At 39.9% G+C, this 20,040-nt stretch overlaps 1 protein-coding gene across 1 annotated transcript in view; it reads left to right on the plus strand.

Annotated features, from left to right (window-relative positions):
- Window positions 1–19,646, plus strand: part of PAK3 (p21 (RAC1) activated kinase 3) — a 101,243-nt gene extending 81,597 nt beyond the window's left edge. Inside the window, exons 8-15 of the mRNA XM_063313537.1 lie at window positions 2,605–2,668; window positions 6,549–6,597; window positions 9,576–9,688; window positions 13,751–13,868; window positions 14,575–14,674; window positions 16,000–16,196; window positions 16,853–16,990; window positions 18,770–19,646. Coding sequence (XP_063169607.1) covers window positions 2,605–2,668; window positions 6,549–6,597; window positions 9,576–9,688; window positions 13,751–13,868; window positions 14,575–14,674; window positions 16,000–16,196; window positions 16,853–16,990; window positions 18,770–18,859 — 869 coding nt within the window. The 3' untranslated portion in view covers window positions 18,860–19,646. The remainder of the gene's footprint in view (window positions 1–2,604; window positions 2,669–6,548; window positions 6,598–9,575; window positions 9,689–13,750; window positions 13,869–14,574; window positions 14,675–15,999; window positions 16,197–16,852; window positions 16,991–18,769) is intronic.
- The last annotated feature ends 394 nt before the right edge of the window (window positions 19,647–20,040 follow it).

Consider the following 20,040-nt stretch of genomic DNA (forward strand, 5'->3'; position numbering starts at 1 on the left):
CAATTTCTGTTACGCTCCTGAAGCCTGGATAGCCTGCACATGTCTCCCTGGATAATTAGGAAAAAAATTAAAGATGGATCAAGGTTTTTTTTTAAGTCTAGGCAATGCTTCCTTCCTTTGTTAGCTACATTTTCTAATATCTCCATGGTTCCCTTCTACCCATCTTTATAAGATGTCATGATGCTCTATTTCTCTTCAAATTCATTTTAATTCTTTTCTGAAGTCATTGATGGCTGATAATATCCCATAAATGATCATGGCTGGTAATGACCCATAAAATAAAAGGGATGCGTCTTACATCCCCTCTTTTTTATTGCATTAGTATAAACCTTTATGTTATTTCAATCCTATGATGTTTATCTAATATACTTACATTCTATTATTTAGATACCTTAGAGTACTGGATATAAAAAAGAGGGGAAAAGGTGGCTATTCTATCATTATTAGTTACAGTTTAGGATATCAGTGTTATGAGCGTTATGATTATTTGACTTTTTCATTCAAAGTTAAGTATAATATTGGAAAGGATGAGATGAAGGAAAAGCATACATCAAGGTATTTGTTATATGGTAAAGGTTTTGGTCTTAGGCTAAATGACTTGATACTGAAATTCTGATATTGAAATATTGATATTGTATTCTTACCTGGTATATCTCTATGTGTCTGTGTGTGTGTGTTTGAGTGTACTGTATGTATATACAGTATGTGTGTGTGAGTGTGTATATACAGTATGTTTGTGTGTGTGATTATACATGTTAATGGAAGGAAAAATAGATGAACAAAACAAGTTAAACAAATCTTACCTTGGTGAATTGCATATTGTATCCAGGCTACTGCTGCACACAGTGTGTGCATTGGGCATGGAATTAACTAGATTGCACAAGGTTGATAAAATGACCCTTCTAACTTGCTTAAAAAAAGATGTGCCAGTGTTTCAGCTGCCAGAGGGAAGACAGAAAGTGCTTTGTAGAAAACCTGGTGGGTTTGAATGTTGGAAGTGGTGCCAAGGTTCCAACTCAACATCTGCTGGTTTGTCTGGAATCAGTTCTCAGGCTCCTTTTGTTGTGTGCTGGCATTTAAATGGGTTTGTGCTGGTGTCTTAGTCTTCTTATGTCTTGGTCATGTTGAGTGTCCTTGGATAGAGAGGCAACCAAAATTGTGTTCAGGATGGTTATAGTAGTAGTAATAATAGTAGTAGTACTAGTAATTATTATTTTTGGATGGCTGTTTCTCCTGAAGGAACCCAGGTTTACAGAAGAACAATCAAAAGAGTTTTAAACCTTCAACAATCCTTAAAAAAACAATAAATGCAGAAATCCAAACAAGGTTTATTTAAAAAAAAATAAATGCAATACAAGAGATGGTGGCTGTTATCCTTCAAATATGTCGTTGAACGATTGTATAGATAGATCAGACACTGGCTTTTTGAAGGCCATTTTGCAATGGATCCCAGTCCATTACAAAATCTCTTTTTATTTCAGCTTTCAATATATTCAGGAGGCAGGTCTTTTCAATTCCCAACTTCATTTTAATTGAGTTAAAACATTCAGAGTTAAGTATAACATTGGAAAGGAAGAGATGAAGGAAAACCATGCATCAAGGTATTTGTTATATGATAAAGGTTTTGGTCTTAGGCTAAATGACTTTATATTGAAATTTTGATACTGTTTAATTAATCAGTTAATTGATACTGTATTCTTACTTGGTATATTTATATATGTACATATGTACATGGTCTAAACTCTTGATGCTTACTATGATGTCATCATAGTCTACTGTCGCTTCTGAATTAATTTTAAGAATTTTAGTTGACGTTAACTCTTTCAACCTTCTGCCAGGAGTGCTTTACTCAAAGCCAAAATCTTATGAGAACATGAAATATGCACCTTTCCTGCAGATACTTCATGCGCTGTTCTGTGAAAACACTGAAACTGTGCACATATTGGGTGACGTCATCAAAATCACATGAACTCTCAAGCAAAAGTGCAGAATGTAATGACAGGTCATCTTGTCAGATCTTGAAGGAGCGTGGAGATTTCATGAGATTTGGTGAATTCATTTGATTTCATAGTTTTTTATTTGAAGGAGAAGCAGTGGGCCTTTTGGAGTTTTAGGGAGGGAGATCCTCAGCATCAAAAGAATTTGGAATAGCGTGTTTTGTTTGCACTTGCTGTAAAATATTTTTATGATATAAAGCCACCAGCCGGAGAAGAAAGAATGATCTATCAGTTACACAATTTAATTTTCTTTAGCCAAGCTGCTATTCGTCTAAGTCTGTACAGTGTATATACAGATTTGATTCCAAAGGTGCAGATGTTGAAACTGAAGCATTGCGCAGTCCTAATCTTTTCTTCGAGATCTGAATGGAGGAACCAGAATAAACATTTTGCCAATTTAGACTATTCAGTGACGTTCTGGCCTTTTTATGTAGTTTTGTTATGACTGATCTGTTTTCTAATTTCACCTTAATATATTATTCTTACTGTTCTCAGGACTAAGAACTTCACACAATTTTACAAAATTCTTTGGGAATTGTATACTATCTTTTGTCTAGGCCTTTTCATATCTGTTTTAACCGAGGTCTATCTTTCTTGGTTATTTTAGGAAGTATTGTAAGTGTTGGAGACCCAAAGAAGAAATACACACGGTTTGAAAAAATTGGCCAAGGGTTAGTATTGCCTTTCTTCCAATTCCCTGGTTATCATCCGGTTTTCTTCATTGTGGACCATAATGTATCACCTGGTATAGAGATGCACAGTCTGTAGTCTCAAGGCGGTATATGCCTCCAAAAAATTAGTATGGCCTCAGAACCAAATGGCTACCAAATATTTAGCATGACACAGATAGACATAAAGCCTCTTTCAATTTCAGGTTGACTTGTAGTGATTATATGGGCTCTCCTGGCAGACACCAAAATGGATTGCCCTTTCTTTCTGGCATTTTTCCCCCTCAACTTTCTGGTTTAGCCCAATGTGGTGGATTTTCTGGTGGTCTTCTATCTAAAAACTAATCTTGTTGAGTGTGTGTGTGTGTGTGTGTGTGTATGTGTATCTACCTATCTATCTATCGATGGATGGATGGATGGATGGATGGATGCACTGCTGGAAGTGCTGAAGGACCAGGTTAGGGATAGATCTTCATGGAAAAAATCTATGTGGTTGCTAAGAGTTGACAATGACTTGATGGCATGTAATCAATCAAATCAAACCTTCTGGGACCTAGTTATACCTATATATGGTATAACTTCTATATAATGTTCTTGGCAGAATGTAGAAGTGATTTGCCATTGCCTACTTCCAGAATTTTTGTAAACTTCTCAGGCCAGCTATCATCCTGAGATACCCTAGCAGTCTGCTTTCCTAGTGCTGTGCTTAGTCACTGGAGATCAAGCCAGGTTGTCTGGATACTGCCACCAAGCTGGGCTAAAAGACAGAAAGAGGAAATAAATAAATGCAAAGAAAGCAACCATCTTATGTGTAATTAATTGTAATGAAGTTCAAATTAAAATTGTATTAATGAAATTTAGTTTTTTTTTTCCTGCTCTCTTCCACTTTAGGGGAGTGTAGCCCTTGACATACATTACATTGGGGGTGGGGTGGTTTAAAAAGTCAAGATGGTGTCTGTAACTATGCAACTGAAGCCCCGCCCTTTTTAATGCGCCATGCATGCAAAAAAGGGGTGGGGCTTCAGTCATGTGATCACAACTGTCATTTGGCTTTTCTGACCCTTCCCCAAGGGTTAGGACTAAGAAGACCTAATATGGTACAAAATCAGGATATAATTTAGAAGGCTATTTCACAGGAAAGAGATCACTATTAAAGGAATATTCCCATGAGTTACTCATTCTTGGGGACTTCCAAGAAGAGCTCAAATGATCATCTGTGAATTCTTCAAATCCCAAGAACCCAACCTGGGGAGGACTTTCAAAATAAAAACCTTTAATCCTTGAAATTGCCAATTAATGGGACTGGCTTGGCATTCATCTTTCCTGCTCAGTTTTTGATTATTAAGAAATTCAGAACCAAGCCATGTAAACCATGAATTTTGGCAGAATTAGGTATTGTAGATAGGCAAAAGTAGAAAATAGGCCAGCTCCTTGACAGACTATGTTCTTGGCTGATGATCTTTATTTGGAATGGTGTATTCCAGGTTATATTAATGTGTTATAAATATTTGCTATTGTGCAAAGCAGATATATTTTTAATTTCTGTTGTTGTTTTGTAAAGCATCCAATAGATGAAGTCTGGGGCATCTGTCGTGGCAAGTCAACATCTGCAAGATGATGGCCATTGTGCTGTGATCCAAGTCCCATGCCCTGGGAACCTGGATTGCCACATCCTGTCTACCATCTTCCAGATTTTGACACCCGCACCCCACCCCACAAGGAACCTGCTGGATGAAATAATTGTGGTAAATGCATGGTTGTTCTTACCTTTGGCATGGGCAGGTATGCTCCATTGATCCTGGAATGTGTCCGAAAGATGTCACCTTCTTTATGGGTTAGAAATATAATGTTTTTACCTTGCAAGCCCTTGAAAATACGCATAGAGAATTTCTTGTTTTAGCTGTTCCCATGGACTGCGTTGTGATAAATTCTGACTGAGAAACGTACGTGCGATCAATCTCGAAGGGCATTTCTTTGCCTGTAAATCTTTTTTCCTAGACTCCCAAGAGGCTCAGTCTGGATGTAAACAGGCTTTTCTAAATAAAATATACAAATCAAACTCCTCTAAGCTTGGGAGCTATGGTTCTGCACTGACAGCCATGAATAAACTGAATTAATTTTTTTATGTAAACAAATTGGATTAAACACCCCTATTAGTCACTGAAAGCCCATTTCCATTTGCATTTATATTAAAATGATACATTCCCTTCCAGTGAAAATGTTGTATTCGACCAAGCTGAGAACAGAACGATTAAAGTGCAGTCACCAGTTAATCTCTGCGAACATAGAGACCACTAGGCTTAATTGCACTAAATAGAACCAGTGGTGCTGGTGTTGTGATGAGGCTGAGCAAAGTGGTACCTCTAGCAACCAAAGCGCAACTAATATTATTGTACTTTTACTTCCATGGAATGAGATCAACCTTTGTGGGAAAAGAAAGCTTTGTTTTACTCAGGGATGAGCGCCTTGGATCGCACAGGATTTCCTTGCAAAACAGCTTTGGGATTTCCGATGACAATGAAAAGCAGCACATGGCTCTTTAAATAAATACTGGAGTACAGCCCTAATCTGAAATTACTCCTCAGTGGGATTTGTTAACACAAATAATACAAATCAGAAGGGTGGAAAGGTATATATTCACCATCTGTCTTCCCTCTCCATGTTGATGGGTGAAATTTGCAATGGGCCTTTATTTATTTAACTAAATAAAGAAAAAAATCAAAGCAATAGCATACATACATATGTATTATATTGGTGTCATGTGGCTATTGTATTTATATTGTATTGGTATTAAAAAGTTCTTATTTTTTTCTTTCTTCCTCAAAATCCCTTTTTTTTCTTTCTCCCCTTATGTTTCACTTATTTTAATCACTGGAATGTGTCTAATTTCTTACTGTATTATAATAGAATATTATTCACCTATAAATAGGCTTCTCATATGTACTGTATATATATGTGTATGTATATAATTATATCTAATCCTACAAACAGAGAGACGAGAAACTCAACTATTACCGTATTTCACTGTCTATGCTTAATTTACTCAGACGTTTAGCTTGAGGGCTGTGTAAATGCATATCTGCCTCCCCACGAAATATTCTAGCTTTCCTGAAATGTAATTGGCATTGAAATTTAATTTATATTCAAAGATCACACAGGCTTATTCCCACTTGGTGCATCCTTCTGAACATTTCATTTTCAGTCATCGTTCAGGGTCAGGAAGGTGCCATCGATTGCTCTCTTGGACGATCTTTCTTGGACCTGGATGGGATAGCGCCCCCTCCTGGTCCTGTTGGAGCTCTTGGCAGCCTTTGATACCAAAACCATGTTGTCTTACTGGACCATCTGCAGGGCTTGGGGATTGGAGTCATTGTTGGCAATGGTTCCGTCCCTTCCTCAGTGGGTGTTTTGAGTCTGTGGTGGGATGGAGGTGGGAGGTCAGCCTGATGGCTTCTGATATGTGGGGTGCTACAAGGGTCAGTTCTCTCTCTCTCCTATACACAACAGCTACATGAGCCCCCCAGGAAAAGTCATCTGACAGTTTGGGGTGTGGTATTATCAGTACGCTGATGATATCCAACTTGACATTGCCACCCCAGGCAGTAAAGAAGGTGCTGTTGACATCCTATCCTGATGCGTGGAGGCTGTAAGAGTTTGGCCGGGAGAGAACAGGCTGAAGTGACGAGGATTTGGATTCTTCCAAACAGCCCCATTCAATGTAGGGATGCTAGGATAGAGGTGACCCTCATAACCACATGAGGCTGGGAAACCTGCTGATCTTTCTCATGTTAACATGCTCAATTAAGTTACGTGGATATTCTTATTGCTCTTGTCATCTGGCATGATGTCACACATCTTGACTCCACTTTTCATTTTTCCTTAGGGCTTCGGGTACTGTTTATACTGCGATAGATATTGCTACAGGGCAGGAGGTGAGTGTGGTGCTGGTTTTTTTGTTTTTGCTTTTAAAAATTGAGGACTGGTTTTGTTTCTAGATGGAAATCTGCTCATCCAAATATTCTCGCTCTTTGGCCCAGTCGTCTGATGATGCAGTTCATGTCTTGCATATACATTTTCTGCTTGTCTCCTAAGTCAGCTGCAGTCTTGTAGGCAGCACACAACAAATCCTCCCTCCCTCCCTCTTCCTCTTCCTCTTCCTCTTCCCATCTCTCTTTCTCTCTCCCTTTCTCCTATACCATCTCTCAGTTTCCTTCCTTCCTTCCTTCCTTCCTTCCTTCCTTCCTTCCTTCCTTCCTTCCTTCCTTCCGTACATCCATTTTAAAAAACAGCATTTTCCTTCATGAAAAGCGTAGATCAACTCATAGGAGAAGATTGAGAAAAGAGGATGAAATACTATTTGCTACGTGATACAGGAACCCTAGATCCAAGTTCCAGCAACTTTTGTAGAACACATTCTGGCAGGTTTAAGAAAAAGTTGAACAGCCAAAAGAACTACACGTAGATTTGTTGAATATTATGGGTTGATTATGGCAGAAAGCAGAGGGGAGGCAACCTTTGCTGTCATTGCATGGTTACTGTAGTTTAGTCTGTGATCCTGTGTCCTCCCAGCAGGTGATGCACTCCAGCTTCTACATTAGATAGCTGGAGAAGCAGATGTTATAATCCAGCTGCTGTGTTAATTAATACAATACCCCCCTTTCCATTCAGGTAATGGAGTGCCTTGCTGCAACATTCCCTGCTTATGGGTCCTGTAGATAATGATTCTTAACAGTTGGATAGAACCTTTGATTTCCAAAGCTGTTTGTAAATACCAATTAAAGGAAGTTCTCTGAAAAGACCTGGGATTTGTATTTAAGTGACCATGGAGGTCAGTTGACCCCATTAATTAAAACGAAGAAAAAGATCAATGGTGGGTCAAAGATTGTTTTAAAGCCTCACAGTTGCATGTAACTTGTGTTAGGTGATGTGCCATTATTCATACTGACTGAAGGGCGATCCACACAGCCATTGGTACCAAAACAGAAAAAGACTTTGAACTACTTCTAGTTTGGTTAAGACTGAGTTGTCCCCTCAATGTTCATGCTTTTCTCACTATTATGGTGAAGGTCAGAATGATCAAACTTGAAAAGTAAGGGTGTAAGTAAGTAAGTAAGTAATGTTTATTCGGTCAATGACCAGCAACAAAAGAAAGGCTGTTAAGATACAGTACTTAATGATTAACATCTATATGTAAGAATTACTGTATAACATGTATAATGCCCCATCATTAGTGGTACAGGATAATTTAGAAAAGCTAACTGCTTTCAAATATTCAGGTGATACTCAATCACCTGTAGCTTCAGTAGGAATTAGAGAAGGTTTCAACTTCCATTGCCCACAACCAACATTCTCACTGATTACCAAAAAACATGGGAATGGGCAAACCAACACATCTGGAAGGTAGAAAACTGGACTGTAGGTTTCAGGGATTTAATTCATACATTTTGCTATCCCACATTGCACAGTTGAAAAATGGAGATGTGTAATTGCCTGTCTCATGCCAAGGATCACAATAGGAGTGAGTGACTTTGTATATAAATGTATCTTAAGTTCTCCTTCACTGCTCTTTGATACCCTAATGTATGTTGTCCTCCACAACTTGGAGAGTTCTTATCCACTTCTCCTTCCAGAAGTCCACAATGGGTAAGAATCCTATGAAATGCAATCCCAACTCATCTGGAAATTTATTGTAGTGAGCTGATAGGCTGCTCCAGTCACAAAGAATTCTGAGTGACATATATCCTCAACCTCCATAAAAGGGGTAAAAAGCAATAGAAAAAAGAAAAAAAGGAAACCAGAAATATTCACAGCCTACATATAGCACCAGGAACTTTATTAATATAACCAAAGCATCAACAGATGTTAGAACATGATCACACAATCCCAACTGCCTGATGGGATAACCATGTTTTTATGGCCTTCTGATAACCAGGAGCAATAGGGCCATCCAGATATCTGGGGGAATGCTGTTCTACAGAAAGAGGGAAATGACTGAGAAGGCTAACCTGGGTTTAAACACATCTGCCTCTATCATATCTGAGAGCAATTAAGATGTAGTGTAGTTTTTCCTGTCTTGCCTTCCAATGTGTGGACCATCTCTAGAATTCCAAGTAAGAGCCATGTTGGTTGGAGACTTTTGGAGTTGAAGTCCACACATATGAAAGATGTCCAGGATCAGAGGAGGCTGGTGCTGGTTGAGCTCTAAATCGTAATAATCATTAGGTGAACTCAGAGAAGCTACTTTTTTAGAGCTTCAATCCCTCCATCTGCTTTGTGGGATTAATAATACTGACTTATTATTTAATTATTTCAAAGATAGTTCCTTACCAGATTCCTCAATGTCTTCAAAGAGGGCAGAGCTTCTAATGTACTGGAAAAATTCTTAAAAATTCAGGGAGACATTCAGAGATGTATCTGCCTTGCAAATAGCCCATGTCATTCATACTGAACTGTATAGTATAGTCAAACATCAGGAGCTGGCCACAGGAAATATTTTATGACATTTTGTATTATGTTATAAAAACTATGTCATAAAATGTTTTATAAAATTTGCCAAATTTCTATTCCACGGGAGTCATGGGTCCCGGATTCTGGACGCATTCTGTCAGTTAGCCCATTGGAGGTACCTTGGTTCAAAATTTGTTGGCCTATGACTCACCATTTTGCCCAGTTAAAGGTTACAAAGTATCAAACAGACACAAGAGTTTTAGTAGTATATAGACAGATACTAACTTTATCTTACGAACTGTTAAAGTTAGATATTGTATGCAAAATGGTTTAAATACAAACTGTAACATTGCTATTGTCTGGCCTTAATCTGCCAGCCCTTGCTTTTGAGCATTTATTGCATAATAATTGTTTTGATTTTTCTCCCCCCTACCCTTGTGTTTTGGGGATTATATCATTCCAGGTGGCAATAAAACAAATGAATCTCCAGCAACAGCCCAAAAAGGAATTAATAATCAATGAAATTCTGGTCATGAGGGAAAATAAGAATTCCAACATTGTGAACTATTTAGATAGGTGAGTAACCCGAAGTGTTATTTCACAAGTGTTTGGTGGGTCAATTTAAATAAACAAATCCACATAAAATTTGCAAGCCAGTTCCTTGTATATAAATGTACATTTTTAGCCATATTGAGCCTGGGTGCAAGGGCATCCACAGTGATGGATGCTGGCTTTACAGTGGCAGATGATTAAAACCCCACCCCTTCTGAATGTGCAGCGTGCCTGTTGCACGCACGTAAAATGGGATGCAGTTTTGTTTTCGTCCAGCCGTACCTGCTATTTTGAAGCCAGTTGCCATTGCTGCAGATCCCCTGTCTGGGTTCCTGCAAAGAAGTGGGCTGAGTGGAAAATCTGCAGCAACTGATGAAAAGAAAAGGAAATTCAAGAGAGAGAAATCAGATGAGACTGAGTCATAAGATGTGTATGTGCTAATTTATATGCACAAATGCACACTGCAATGACTGGACATTTCCCCCTCTGCATATAATCACAGGAAATGCTGGAAAACAAGGGAGACAGAAAATGAAAACACACAACAGAAGGCTGTATTATCATTCAGTAGTAGTAGTTGTATCTTCTTTATTTTGGTCACTGACCAGCATAAAATAACATTCAGTGGTAACATTACAGCCGTCCCATTGTGAGACTTAGAGTAGTGGTCTAGTCTCTAATCCAGGGTTTCTCAACCAGGGTTCCGTTGAACCCTCGGGTTCCGTGAGAGGTCCCTAGGGGCTCCCTGGCAGATCACGATTTATTTTAAGAATTATTTCAAATTCGGGCAACCTCGCATTAAAGAGGCAAGTTTCATTCTTTATTTTTAGTTTAAGAACACTGTTCATGCATACAGACAGGCCTACCCATGAAACGAATATAATCATTTTGTAACTTCTGGCCTACATTTGAGCCTGAATGTGCAGGGGTTCCCCGAGGCCTGAAAAATATTTCAAGGGTTCCTCCAGGTTCAAAAAGTTGAGGAAGGCTGCTCTGTGCTGTGAAAAAAATGACTAAGATCTATGTTATTGGCACAAACTAAGGAATAGTTGCCAGAAATCTCTGATTTACCTGTTTTGGAATAGGCAGTATTTTCTACTAATCAAAGGATACACCAATATGTGTTACTATGGCAGATATTTTACTATGGCAGATATTTTACATGTGTTACTATATTGTGATATTTTACAATAATATTTTTTTTACTAATATTACGATACTGTACTCATTAGTAAAATAGTGACTATTGATAAGTATAAAATACTATATGGGGTAGATTTTCTTTTCATTTTTAGTTTGTATTTTTAGGTTATCTGGGGTTGTCCCTTTTCTATTTTTCAAAGTTGTTTAAGTTTAAAGATTGTCTCGTTAATTGTGTACGTACAAAATTTTCAGAAAAATAAATGAAGAAGTTCTTATTTAAAAATGTCACTAGCACAAACTATAAAATTGTGCTACCGAGAAGATTGTAAGATTAAGACTACAAAGATAAGAAAATGCAATGTAGGTATTCTGGAATTTGGAAGCTAATATAGAAAACTGTGGAATAACAACTAAAAATAATTTAAAACAGCTAACATGACATATAAAAGTGCGATCTCACTGAAAGCTACAAGTAAAGCTATTTTTAATATTGATGCTGTGGCTAAAACAACTATAATAGCATGAACTAAAATAACGTGGTGTATATAAAGGAGTGGCAGTAATACCAAAAGGCTGAAGAGCTAAAAATAATCACTAGAATACAAATGTGTGAGGCTAGTCTATGTCAGTGGATCTAACAGCGATGAGTAATATTGTCATGTGAGAGCCAGTCTGGTGTAGTGGTTAAGGCATGGGCTAGAAACCGGGACCCCATGAGTTCTAGTCCCGCCTTAGGCGTGAAAGCTGGCTGGGTGACCTTGGGCCAGCCCCTCTCTCTCAGCCCAAGAGCCAATCAAGCGTGGTAGGAGAGTTCTAGTCCCGCCTTAGGCGTAAAAGCTGGCTGGGTGACCTTGGGCCAGTCCCTCCCTCTCAGCCCAAGAGCCAATCAGGCGTGGTAGGAGAGTTCTAGTCCCGCCTTGGGCACGAAGCCAGCTGGGTGACCCTGGGCCAGTCCCTCTCTCTCAGCCCAAGAGCCAATCAGGCGTGGTAGGAGAGTTCTAGTCCCGCCTTGGGCACGAAGCCAGCTGGGTGACCCTGGGCCAGTCCCTCTCTCTCAGCCCAAGAGCCAATCAGGCGTGGTAGGAGAGTTCTAGTCCCACCTTAGGTGTGAAAGCCGGCTGGGTGACCCTGGGCCAGTCCCTCTCTCTCAGCCCAAGAGCCAATCAGGCGTGGTAGGAGAGTTCTAGTCCCACCTTAGGTGTGAAAGCTGGCTGGGTGACCCTGGGCCAGTCCCTCTCTCTCAGCCCAAGAGCCAATCAGGCGTGGTAGGAGAGTTCTAGTCCCGCCTTGGGCATGAAGCCAGCTGGGTGACCTTGGGCCAGTCACTCTCTCTCAGCCCTAGGAAGGAGGCAATGGTGAACCACTTCTGAAAAACCTTGCCAAGAAAACCGCAGGGACTTGTCCAGGTAGTCTCCAAGAACTGAAGTCATATAATAGCATTGGATAGGATAGGATAGGATAGGATAGGATAGGATACTTTATTGGCCAAGCATGATTAGACATACAAGGAATTTGACTTCGGTGCAAGAGCTCTCAATATATTTACATAACATCAGAAAATAAACAATAGTAAAGCAATAATGTTATTTACTAAAACTGTACAATCAAGAAAAGAAAAGAATTGAAGGAAAATAATACTACAGCTATTAACTAACACACACTCATATTTAAAGGGAGAATTAAGGGACAATGTACTGCATCTGTTGTCTAACATACGTTCACATTTAACAGAGCATTACCGGTCACAGCAGTCGTGTCTTACCCTACATTGTCAATCATTATGTTATGCTACATTAATTAGGAGTTCAAGAGAGCAACAGCACGAGGGAAAAAACTGTTTCGATGTCTAGCTGTTTTGACATACGGTACTCTGTAGCACCGTCCTGATGGTAGAAGTTGAAACAGTTTATGTCCAGGATGCGAAGGGCCTGCAAGATACAATGAAGAGAAGATCAAACGCTTGACATGAGGATGCGTCCTTTCTTCCAATGTCTGACTTCTCAGCTTGGATGGGGTTCATTTCTGGATGGTTTCTGTATTATATCTTTTCTAAAGTCTGGATTTTCAATGGCTCCTTCTGTTTCAGCACTTCTTCGAATTAGATGCAAATGGAGCCGTTGCCCCCAGGATAGAAAGAGAAATAGGATAGGAAGGGCATCCAATGGCCAATATGTTTCCTAAGTCTGTTATTTAAGGAATAATGCTTTGCTTCAAAAGGGATGGACCACTTTTGTGCAACATGGGTGCACTTGGAGGCTGAGCTCCAAAAAGTAAACAGAGACCGGGCGAGGAAGTGGGTGGCACTGGAACAAACGTTAAATTTGATGTAATTTAATATATGTGTACTTGTACATTAAATTTAAACAGATGAAATCCAGTTACTAGCATTAATCTCTCTTTATTTAATGTCTTTCCTCTTTATATTTGATGCTAGATAATTCAGGAATTCTTCCTAAAATAGAATTGTTCATGACTTTTTACTGATTTTTTATTTTATTATTCAAATTTTGTTACCACCCATCTCCCCCAAAAGAGGGGGATTTCTTCTATTGTTGTAGACACTGTAGGAGAACAGTGTTGGTCTGCGGTAGCAAAACATTGCAAGGAATCCGGTAGGACCTTTTCCAATTAACAGATTTTAGGAAAAGGCATAAGCTTTCTTGAGCTGAAAGCTTATGCCTTTTCCTGCAGTTTATTAACCAGAAAATGTCCTACCGGTTCCCTTCTGATGTTTTATTGCTGAAAAGTTTATACTGGCTTTCAGTGAGTTGCTTCCTAACTTTTCTAGAAAACATCTTTTTTTTTTTTTGGCACAATAAGATTATAATTTTATTGTAAATCGCTTTCAAGAGAACCTCACACTGAAATGTTTGCTATCTTCAGAATGGTTTGGTGTGAAAGTGCTGTAACTGCTGGAATATTTCCTATATTTTATGGTTTCAGTTACCTTGTTGGGGATGAACTTTGGGTTGTAATGGAATACTTGGCTGGGGGTTCGTTGACGGATGTGGTTACAGAAACGTGCATGGATGAGGGACAAATTGCTGCTGTCTGCAGGGAGGTAAGAGATGCTATGCTGTGAAAATATGCAATATTTTTTTTAAAATACATTTAAAATACATTTAAAATAAATAAATAAATTTTAAATATATTTATAATATATTTTATATTTTATATTTTAAAATATATTTTAAAATATAGTCGTCCATATCTTTATTATGAACTGAATCTTCACTTTTATGGAGACTTGGGTTAGCACTGGAGCTGTCCACTTGAAAGCAAAAGTGATGTTGCTTCAGGCGTGGCTAAATTTCATCTGAAAACCTCAATTGCTAGTGTGGCTGCTATTTGACCAGGGAACCACTGATTCCTGGACCACCTGTCCAGACATATTAGAGTGAGAAGGATGAACGCTGTCAAAAGACCATGATTCATCCAACACTTTTGAATAGGAAGCTCTCTGACTGTGATCACCATCAAAGATTCTGAGTTTTGACTGGGTAAAATTGAGGAATTGTGTGGTTGTGGAGCAGAACTTTGAAAAGTGGCTTTCCCTCTGGTAGGAAAAGGAAAGACAATGGTACTGGGACAAAGCTGAAGTATATTTTTAGGCAGAGCTTTTTCATTTCCCCATATAATCTACAACACACCATTTATTTTGAAAGTAGTACTACCCCCTGCCTCTTCTGTGAAGTCAGAACACTTCTTTTTACCTCTGCTGTTCCCTTTTTTGAAATACGTTCTTGTATTCCTATTGCTGCTGTTAGTGCCTGCAAGCATTGGATTTCTTGCATTCAAACCAAGTAATTCATAGAGACATCAAGAGTGACAATATTCTTCTTGGGATGGATGGATCTGTGAAACTCAGTGAGTACCCTCTCTGTTGTTGCCATATCTTGACAACTGTTGCTTTCTCTGAAAAGTTGGTAAAAATCTCCTTTCACTAAGAAAAATAAAACAAGCTTTTCTCCTAAGGTTTAGTTACAGCATGAAAGAGAGGTTTGGTTGGGTTTATCTCATCATCTTTATAAGAATATGAACAATCACATAGGAGATTGTCTTCCACTGTGTATTTTGAATCCATGTAATGGGCAGAAGGAATAATCTTGAGGAACAAGAGGAAGAGCCACAACCAAGGCAACAGTCAGATAGAAATCTGAGTCTGGGCCAGAACTGTAGCCTGAGAAAGTGACTCAGATAAGACCCTCCCTAGTTCTCATGAAGGTAAAGGGAGGGAGGGGAGAAGCACATTCAGACTTGTAAGGTTTGGTTACTGTAACCTTACAATAAAAGTAGTATTAGCATTCATAACTTTGGTTTCCTAGTCTGGTCTACCTTGAAGGGCTGACATCAGTCTTGCAAGTCTGAATACAATTTTCCCCACCCTCCCTTTATCTTCAAGAGAACTAGGGAGGATCAAGTATGAGGTGCTTTCTCAAATTACATGTCTGCCCCAGACTCAGATTTCTTTTATCTGAGCATTATCTTGGTTATGGCTCATTCTCCTGTCCTCAAGGTTAATCCTTCTTCCAGTTACGTTCTGGCACTCTGAAATTATGAGATGGCCTTCCCTGCTTGCAGCCATCTGGATATTATAATTGATTTGAGGACCATGCTGGCTGGGGAATTCTGGGCGTGGAAGTCCACACATCTTCAAGCTGCCAAGCTGAGAAACACTGCCTTAGGGTCTCTGCGACAGCTCTGTTTTCAATAGCTTCCATAAAACCAAAGCAAAGGACTCCACCTCAATTCAAGTGGGAAACTATTCCAAGATATAGGTACTACCCTGGACAAGGAGTATCTATACACCTTCATACTATATACCTGATGGAAATGGGGAATCACCACAGTTTCTCCTTGGACAAACGGGTCAGTCTGGTTGATTCTGGAAGAAGAAGATCCTGAAGATACTTTGGTGCCAAGCCATATGTACCGTGAAGTATGAATCTATAAACTTATAGCATGGACATATTTTGTTTTACTGATGGTTGATTATACAAAATTTTACCTACTTTCATCTTCGACAATTACTTTTCCTCTCTGAGCTCCTCTAGTATATCAAGTTTAATATGAATGTGAGTCTTCTCCTCATTGAAGCCCTTCCTTCTTGCTTCCTTGACTGTACCGCCTGCCCTTTTTGAATGATCAGTAGGGGTTCTACAGCAATCATTTCTGCTTTCTGTTGTCTGCAGCTGATTTTGGCTTCTGTGCTCAGATAACTCCTGAACAGAGTAAGCGGAGTACAATGGTGGGAACTCCTTACTGGATGGCTCCTGAAGTGGTCACAAGGAAAGCTTATGGCCCCAAAGTAGACATTTGGTCTTTAGGAATCATGGCAATAGAAATGGTAGAAGGAGAACCTCCGTATCTCAATGAAAATCCTCTCAGGGTAAGATCAAAATTCTCCACTGTTGTGTTTGAGCCATTCCAAAATTTTTATTTCACTTGACTGTAAATTTAGATGGAGACCAGCACACAGCCAACTCATGTACTAGGTAGGTTCCTTCTTCAAGGCTTTGTAAACACCAGCTTAGCCCAGAAAGAGAAAAGGGGGTGAGAAAGAAACTCAAGAGTGTCCCACCTAGATTCTCTTGGGTACACAATGTTTGTGTGAGGGGGGAGAAACCCCATTAGACTTTCAAGATTGATGTCAGCACTTTCAGGTAGACCATGTCAAGAAATTGGCTCAACAAGACTACTGGAACTCTCCTTTATTGTTGCAGGGTATAGAAGTCCCTTTGATCAATCGATTGGAACAGGGATGTTTTGATCAAAGCTTTGACAAAACAGCTCCCCTTTGAAGCTCTGCACAGCTATAATACACAGTTGGCTCTTAACCTGGTTTGCTCTGATAAGTAAAGCTCGCCTGTTCTAGCCCTTCTCAAAAATATATTGATTTTATTTTGCTTTTATGTGTTTGTAAAGCTGCCCTTGAGAAGAAGAACATGAGTGTGAGGAAGGGTATATGAATGCCTACCTAAATAAAGAGAAGGCAGACAAGTTGCTTTGAAGGGGATTGACTCAATTTGTTATTTTATCTCTTAGGCCTTGTATTTGATAGCTACTAATGGGACACCAGAACTCCAGAATCCAGAAAGACTTTCTGTTGTTTTCCGGGACTTTTTGAACCACTGCCTTGAGATGGATGTTGACAGGCGAGGGTCTGCAAAAGAACTCTTGCAGGTAAATGAATTAAAATTGGGGAAAGAAGTAAAATATGGTTTTGGGGGGAGGGGCAAAGTGACTTTGTGTCTCCTCCTCAAAGGATGAAATGATGAAATACAACTCTTCTGGAGAGTCTCTCTTGACAGTGCAGTGCTGACATGGAAGCTACTCATAAATTTTGCTCCTTTGTATACATACTCACACATCAAGGCAGGGGGACCTATGGGGAAAGGGAGTAAAGATTTACAAAGTCAAGATGCATGGTTGCAGTAGCCATCTTGATTTTTTTTTTTTCATGCCCATGCATCATTGGTTTTATGTGGGGACCCAGACAGAGGGAGGCAACTGCCATGAGTCTGGAGAACTATGGGAACTGGATGGGGCTGTCAGTTTAGATGAGGTCAGGAGCTAAGTCACATTTGCATTCCAGGTTGATTTGTTGTGATTTTCATTTGCACACTGATCTCCTGGTCAAAATGATTAAATTAATCTGATACGAACTTTTGTTAAAAGGGTTCGTACACCTGCAGAAAAGTCCATTAAATCTCCACATGTTCAAAGACACCTGTTTCAGTTTGAGATGTTCAGTCAGTTTATGGATTCAAGAGATCCTCTTTGAAGGGGTGGTTGGATCACTTCTGAATCTCATCCAAAAGTAGCTCAGCTCTAGGTCATATATTTCTCTCTGTGTGATTTGTTTCCTGCATAGGAGCAGGTGAATTCTTTTCTCCATAATTCCTCTTGCATGTTGGGGAGAAAAAGCATAAAATTGAATGCATATAGACCCATTCCCTTGGTCAGTTTCCCAATTCTTATCTAGGATCATGAGTGTAAACCCAATCCTGGGTGTGCTGTGGGTGTTGTGGGATGGGATGGGAAACTGAAAGGAAGCACTCCCTTTCCATCAGAGTCCTGTTAGAGTCCTCTCTTGATTTAAATTTAGAACTGATGCTCTACAACTTGTGCAGCGTTCAATTTTCTTCACACAACTGCTGATTCTGCAACAATTGCTGGCACTGAATGGTTATATGAATTCTAGAGGTAGGATCTGTCTAAAAAAAGGGCAGACTAATCAAAGCCAGAAAGAGTGTTAAGGAACAGAACAAGAAGAAATCTCTCTTCTCCTAATTCTGAGCCCAGTTGATGCAAACCGGTAGGATGGTGGTTAAAACAGCTACTCCAGAACAAGGCAGAAGTATATGTCAGCCTATAAGACTGACCAGACCAGGAAACCAATGCCATATAGGCCTAAAATTATTGGAACAGCTGTAGTAAAAGAATCTTGCAAGTCTGAATGTGCTTCTTCTTCCCTCACTTCATATTTATGTGAACTAGGGAGGGACTTGCCTGAGACATTTTCTTAAGTTACTTTTTTGGCCTGGGCTCAAGTCCCTTTTATCTGGCCGGGCTCTTCCTCCTGTCCTTCAAGGCCATTCCCTATTCCCTGAAAAGACCTTAAGGCCCCGGTTAATTCAAAGGCACTAGTTAACCATGAAATGTAGGCGAGTGGAAAAGAGAACCTCAGTGTGAGAAGGGGAAATACCATGATTGCAGGGAAGGGGAAGGTAGTATTCCTTTTGGCATGGAGAACATTGGCGGTATTTATATTTAATTTTCTGCATCGTTTTAATTGTTTGATAGTTTTTATTATTGTTAGCTGCCCAGAGTCACTCTGGCTATATAAATTGAATTCACAAATAAATCATTGACATATGGACCCTAGGTGTCTCTCTCTCTACCTACCTGTCTCTCCATCACCATTCCTAAATGGATGATTTTTTTTCTTCTTCCTTCTAGCACCCGTTTTTAAAACTGGCCAAGCCGCTCTCCAGTCTGACTCCCCTGATTATTGCTGCAAAGGAGGCTATAAAGAACAGTAGCCGTTAGTCTCTCGCATAGCACAGCCCCTTTCTTTTTCTGGCAGGACTGAACACCAGACCAACAAAACTCTGTCACACCTTGGACTCTCCTGCTGCCGGACGGGCAGGCAATGAGCGACACCGTCACTGTCAACGGGGAAAGGGGAGCAGGGACCCCCTGCCCTGCTGCCCTGGAGGAGAAACCGATCACATCTTCCCACTTTCAGATCCCTTAATTTATTTCTAAGGTGAATGGAAGCTTTCCAAGGAGAAGTTAGACTGGAAGTCTCTTTTGCTCCATGGGGTGTTTCCAGGGGACCACGGCACTGCATGACTCTACTCAACTGGGACAGGAGTGGTGACCCCAACTGGCTCTCTTTTCTGTTTGGCTTTCAAAAAGAAGAGTAGTCCTCTTTCCACTCCGCCTGCCAGGAAGAATCCAAACTGTTCGCTAGCTACTGGTCAGCTGGCTTGTCCTAAGAGGAGGAGAATCACAAAGGAAGGCTTGCTTTATTTAACCAAAAAGAAAAAAGAGAATAATCATAACAGTGATGATGATGATGATGATGATGACGACGACGACAATAAATCGAGAAGTAGATCAATCACAGCACCCTCTTGTTGGGGGCTATACTTTGGAATTGATGAGCCAGATAGCATTGCATTCCTGAGAGCCTAAGGAGAACAATGTCATTATGTGGGTGATGTCACCTTGACGTCATGGGTATGATGTCATGATGCATATTGGTGCTTTTGTGTCAATGAGTGTTTCCGCGCCCAAACTAAAAAGAAAATATGTTGAAGAAGAGAAAGGAACCACAGTGGCAGAACAGCTTTCATATCTGGCAATAGGATCGATCCTGCACGGTGCCTATTCTCTCCTCCAGAACACTGAGCACTTCCCCTCCATCAGCGCCTGTGGCTCATTTCTCAGGGCTGATCCACTCCGTAGTCTGGAGTGTCAGACTAACTCCCTATTTACAGTCTTAACAGCCCGATGCCTAACCCAGATCCACTGGAAGAAATTTCCCTTCAATTTGGAGAACTTCTTGATAGTGCAACGTAATCTGCCATCACACCCATCCCTAAAGGCCCTCTCTTGCAGAAAAGTAGTCTCCTAGGACATCAGCCTAACTGAGTCCAGGTGAAAGCTCCCTTCAGCTCTGCAATTCTTTTGATATGTGGATTGACTTTCTCTTTTCTTCCCCC

The sequence above is a fragment of the Candoia aspera genome, chromosome 12 (assembly GCF_035149785.1).
Source record: "Candoia aspera isolate rCanAsp1 chromosome 12, rCanAsp1.hap2, whole genome shotgun sequence".
Classification (NCBI taxonomy): domain Eukaryota; kingdom Metazoa; phylum Chordata; class Lepidosauria; order Squamata; family Boidae; genus Candoia; species Candoia aspera.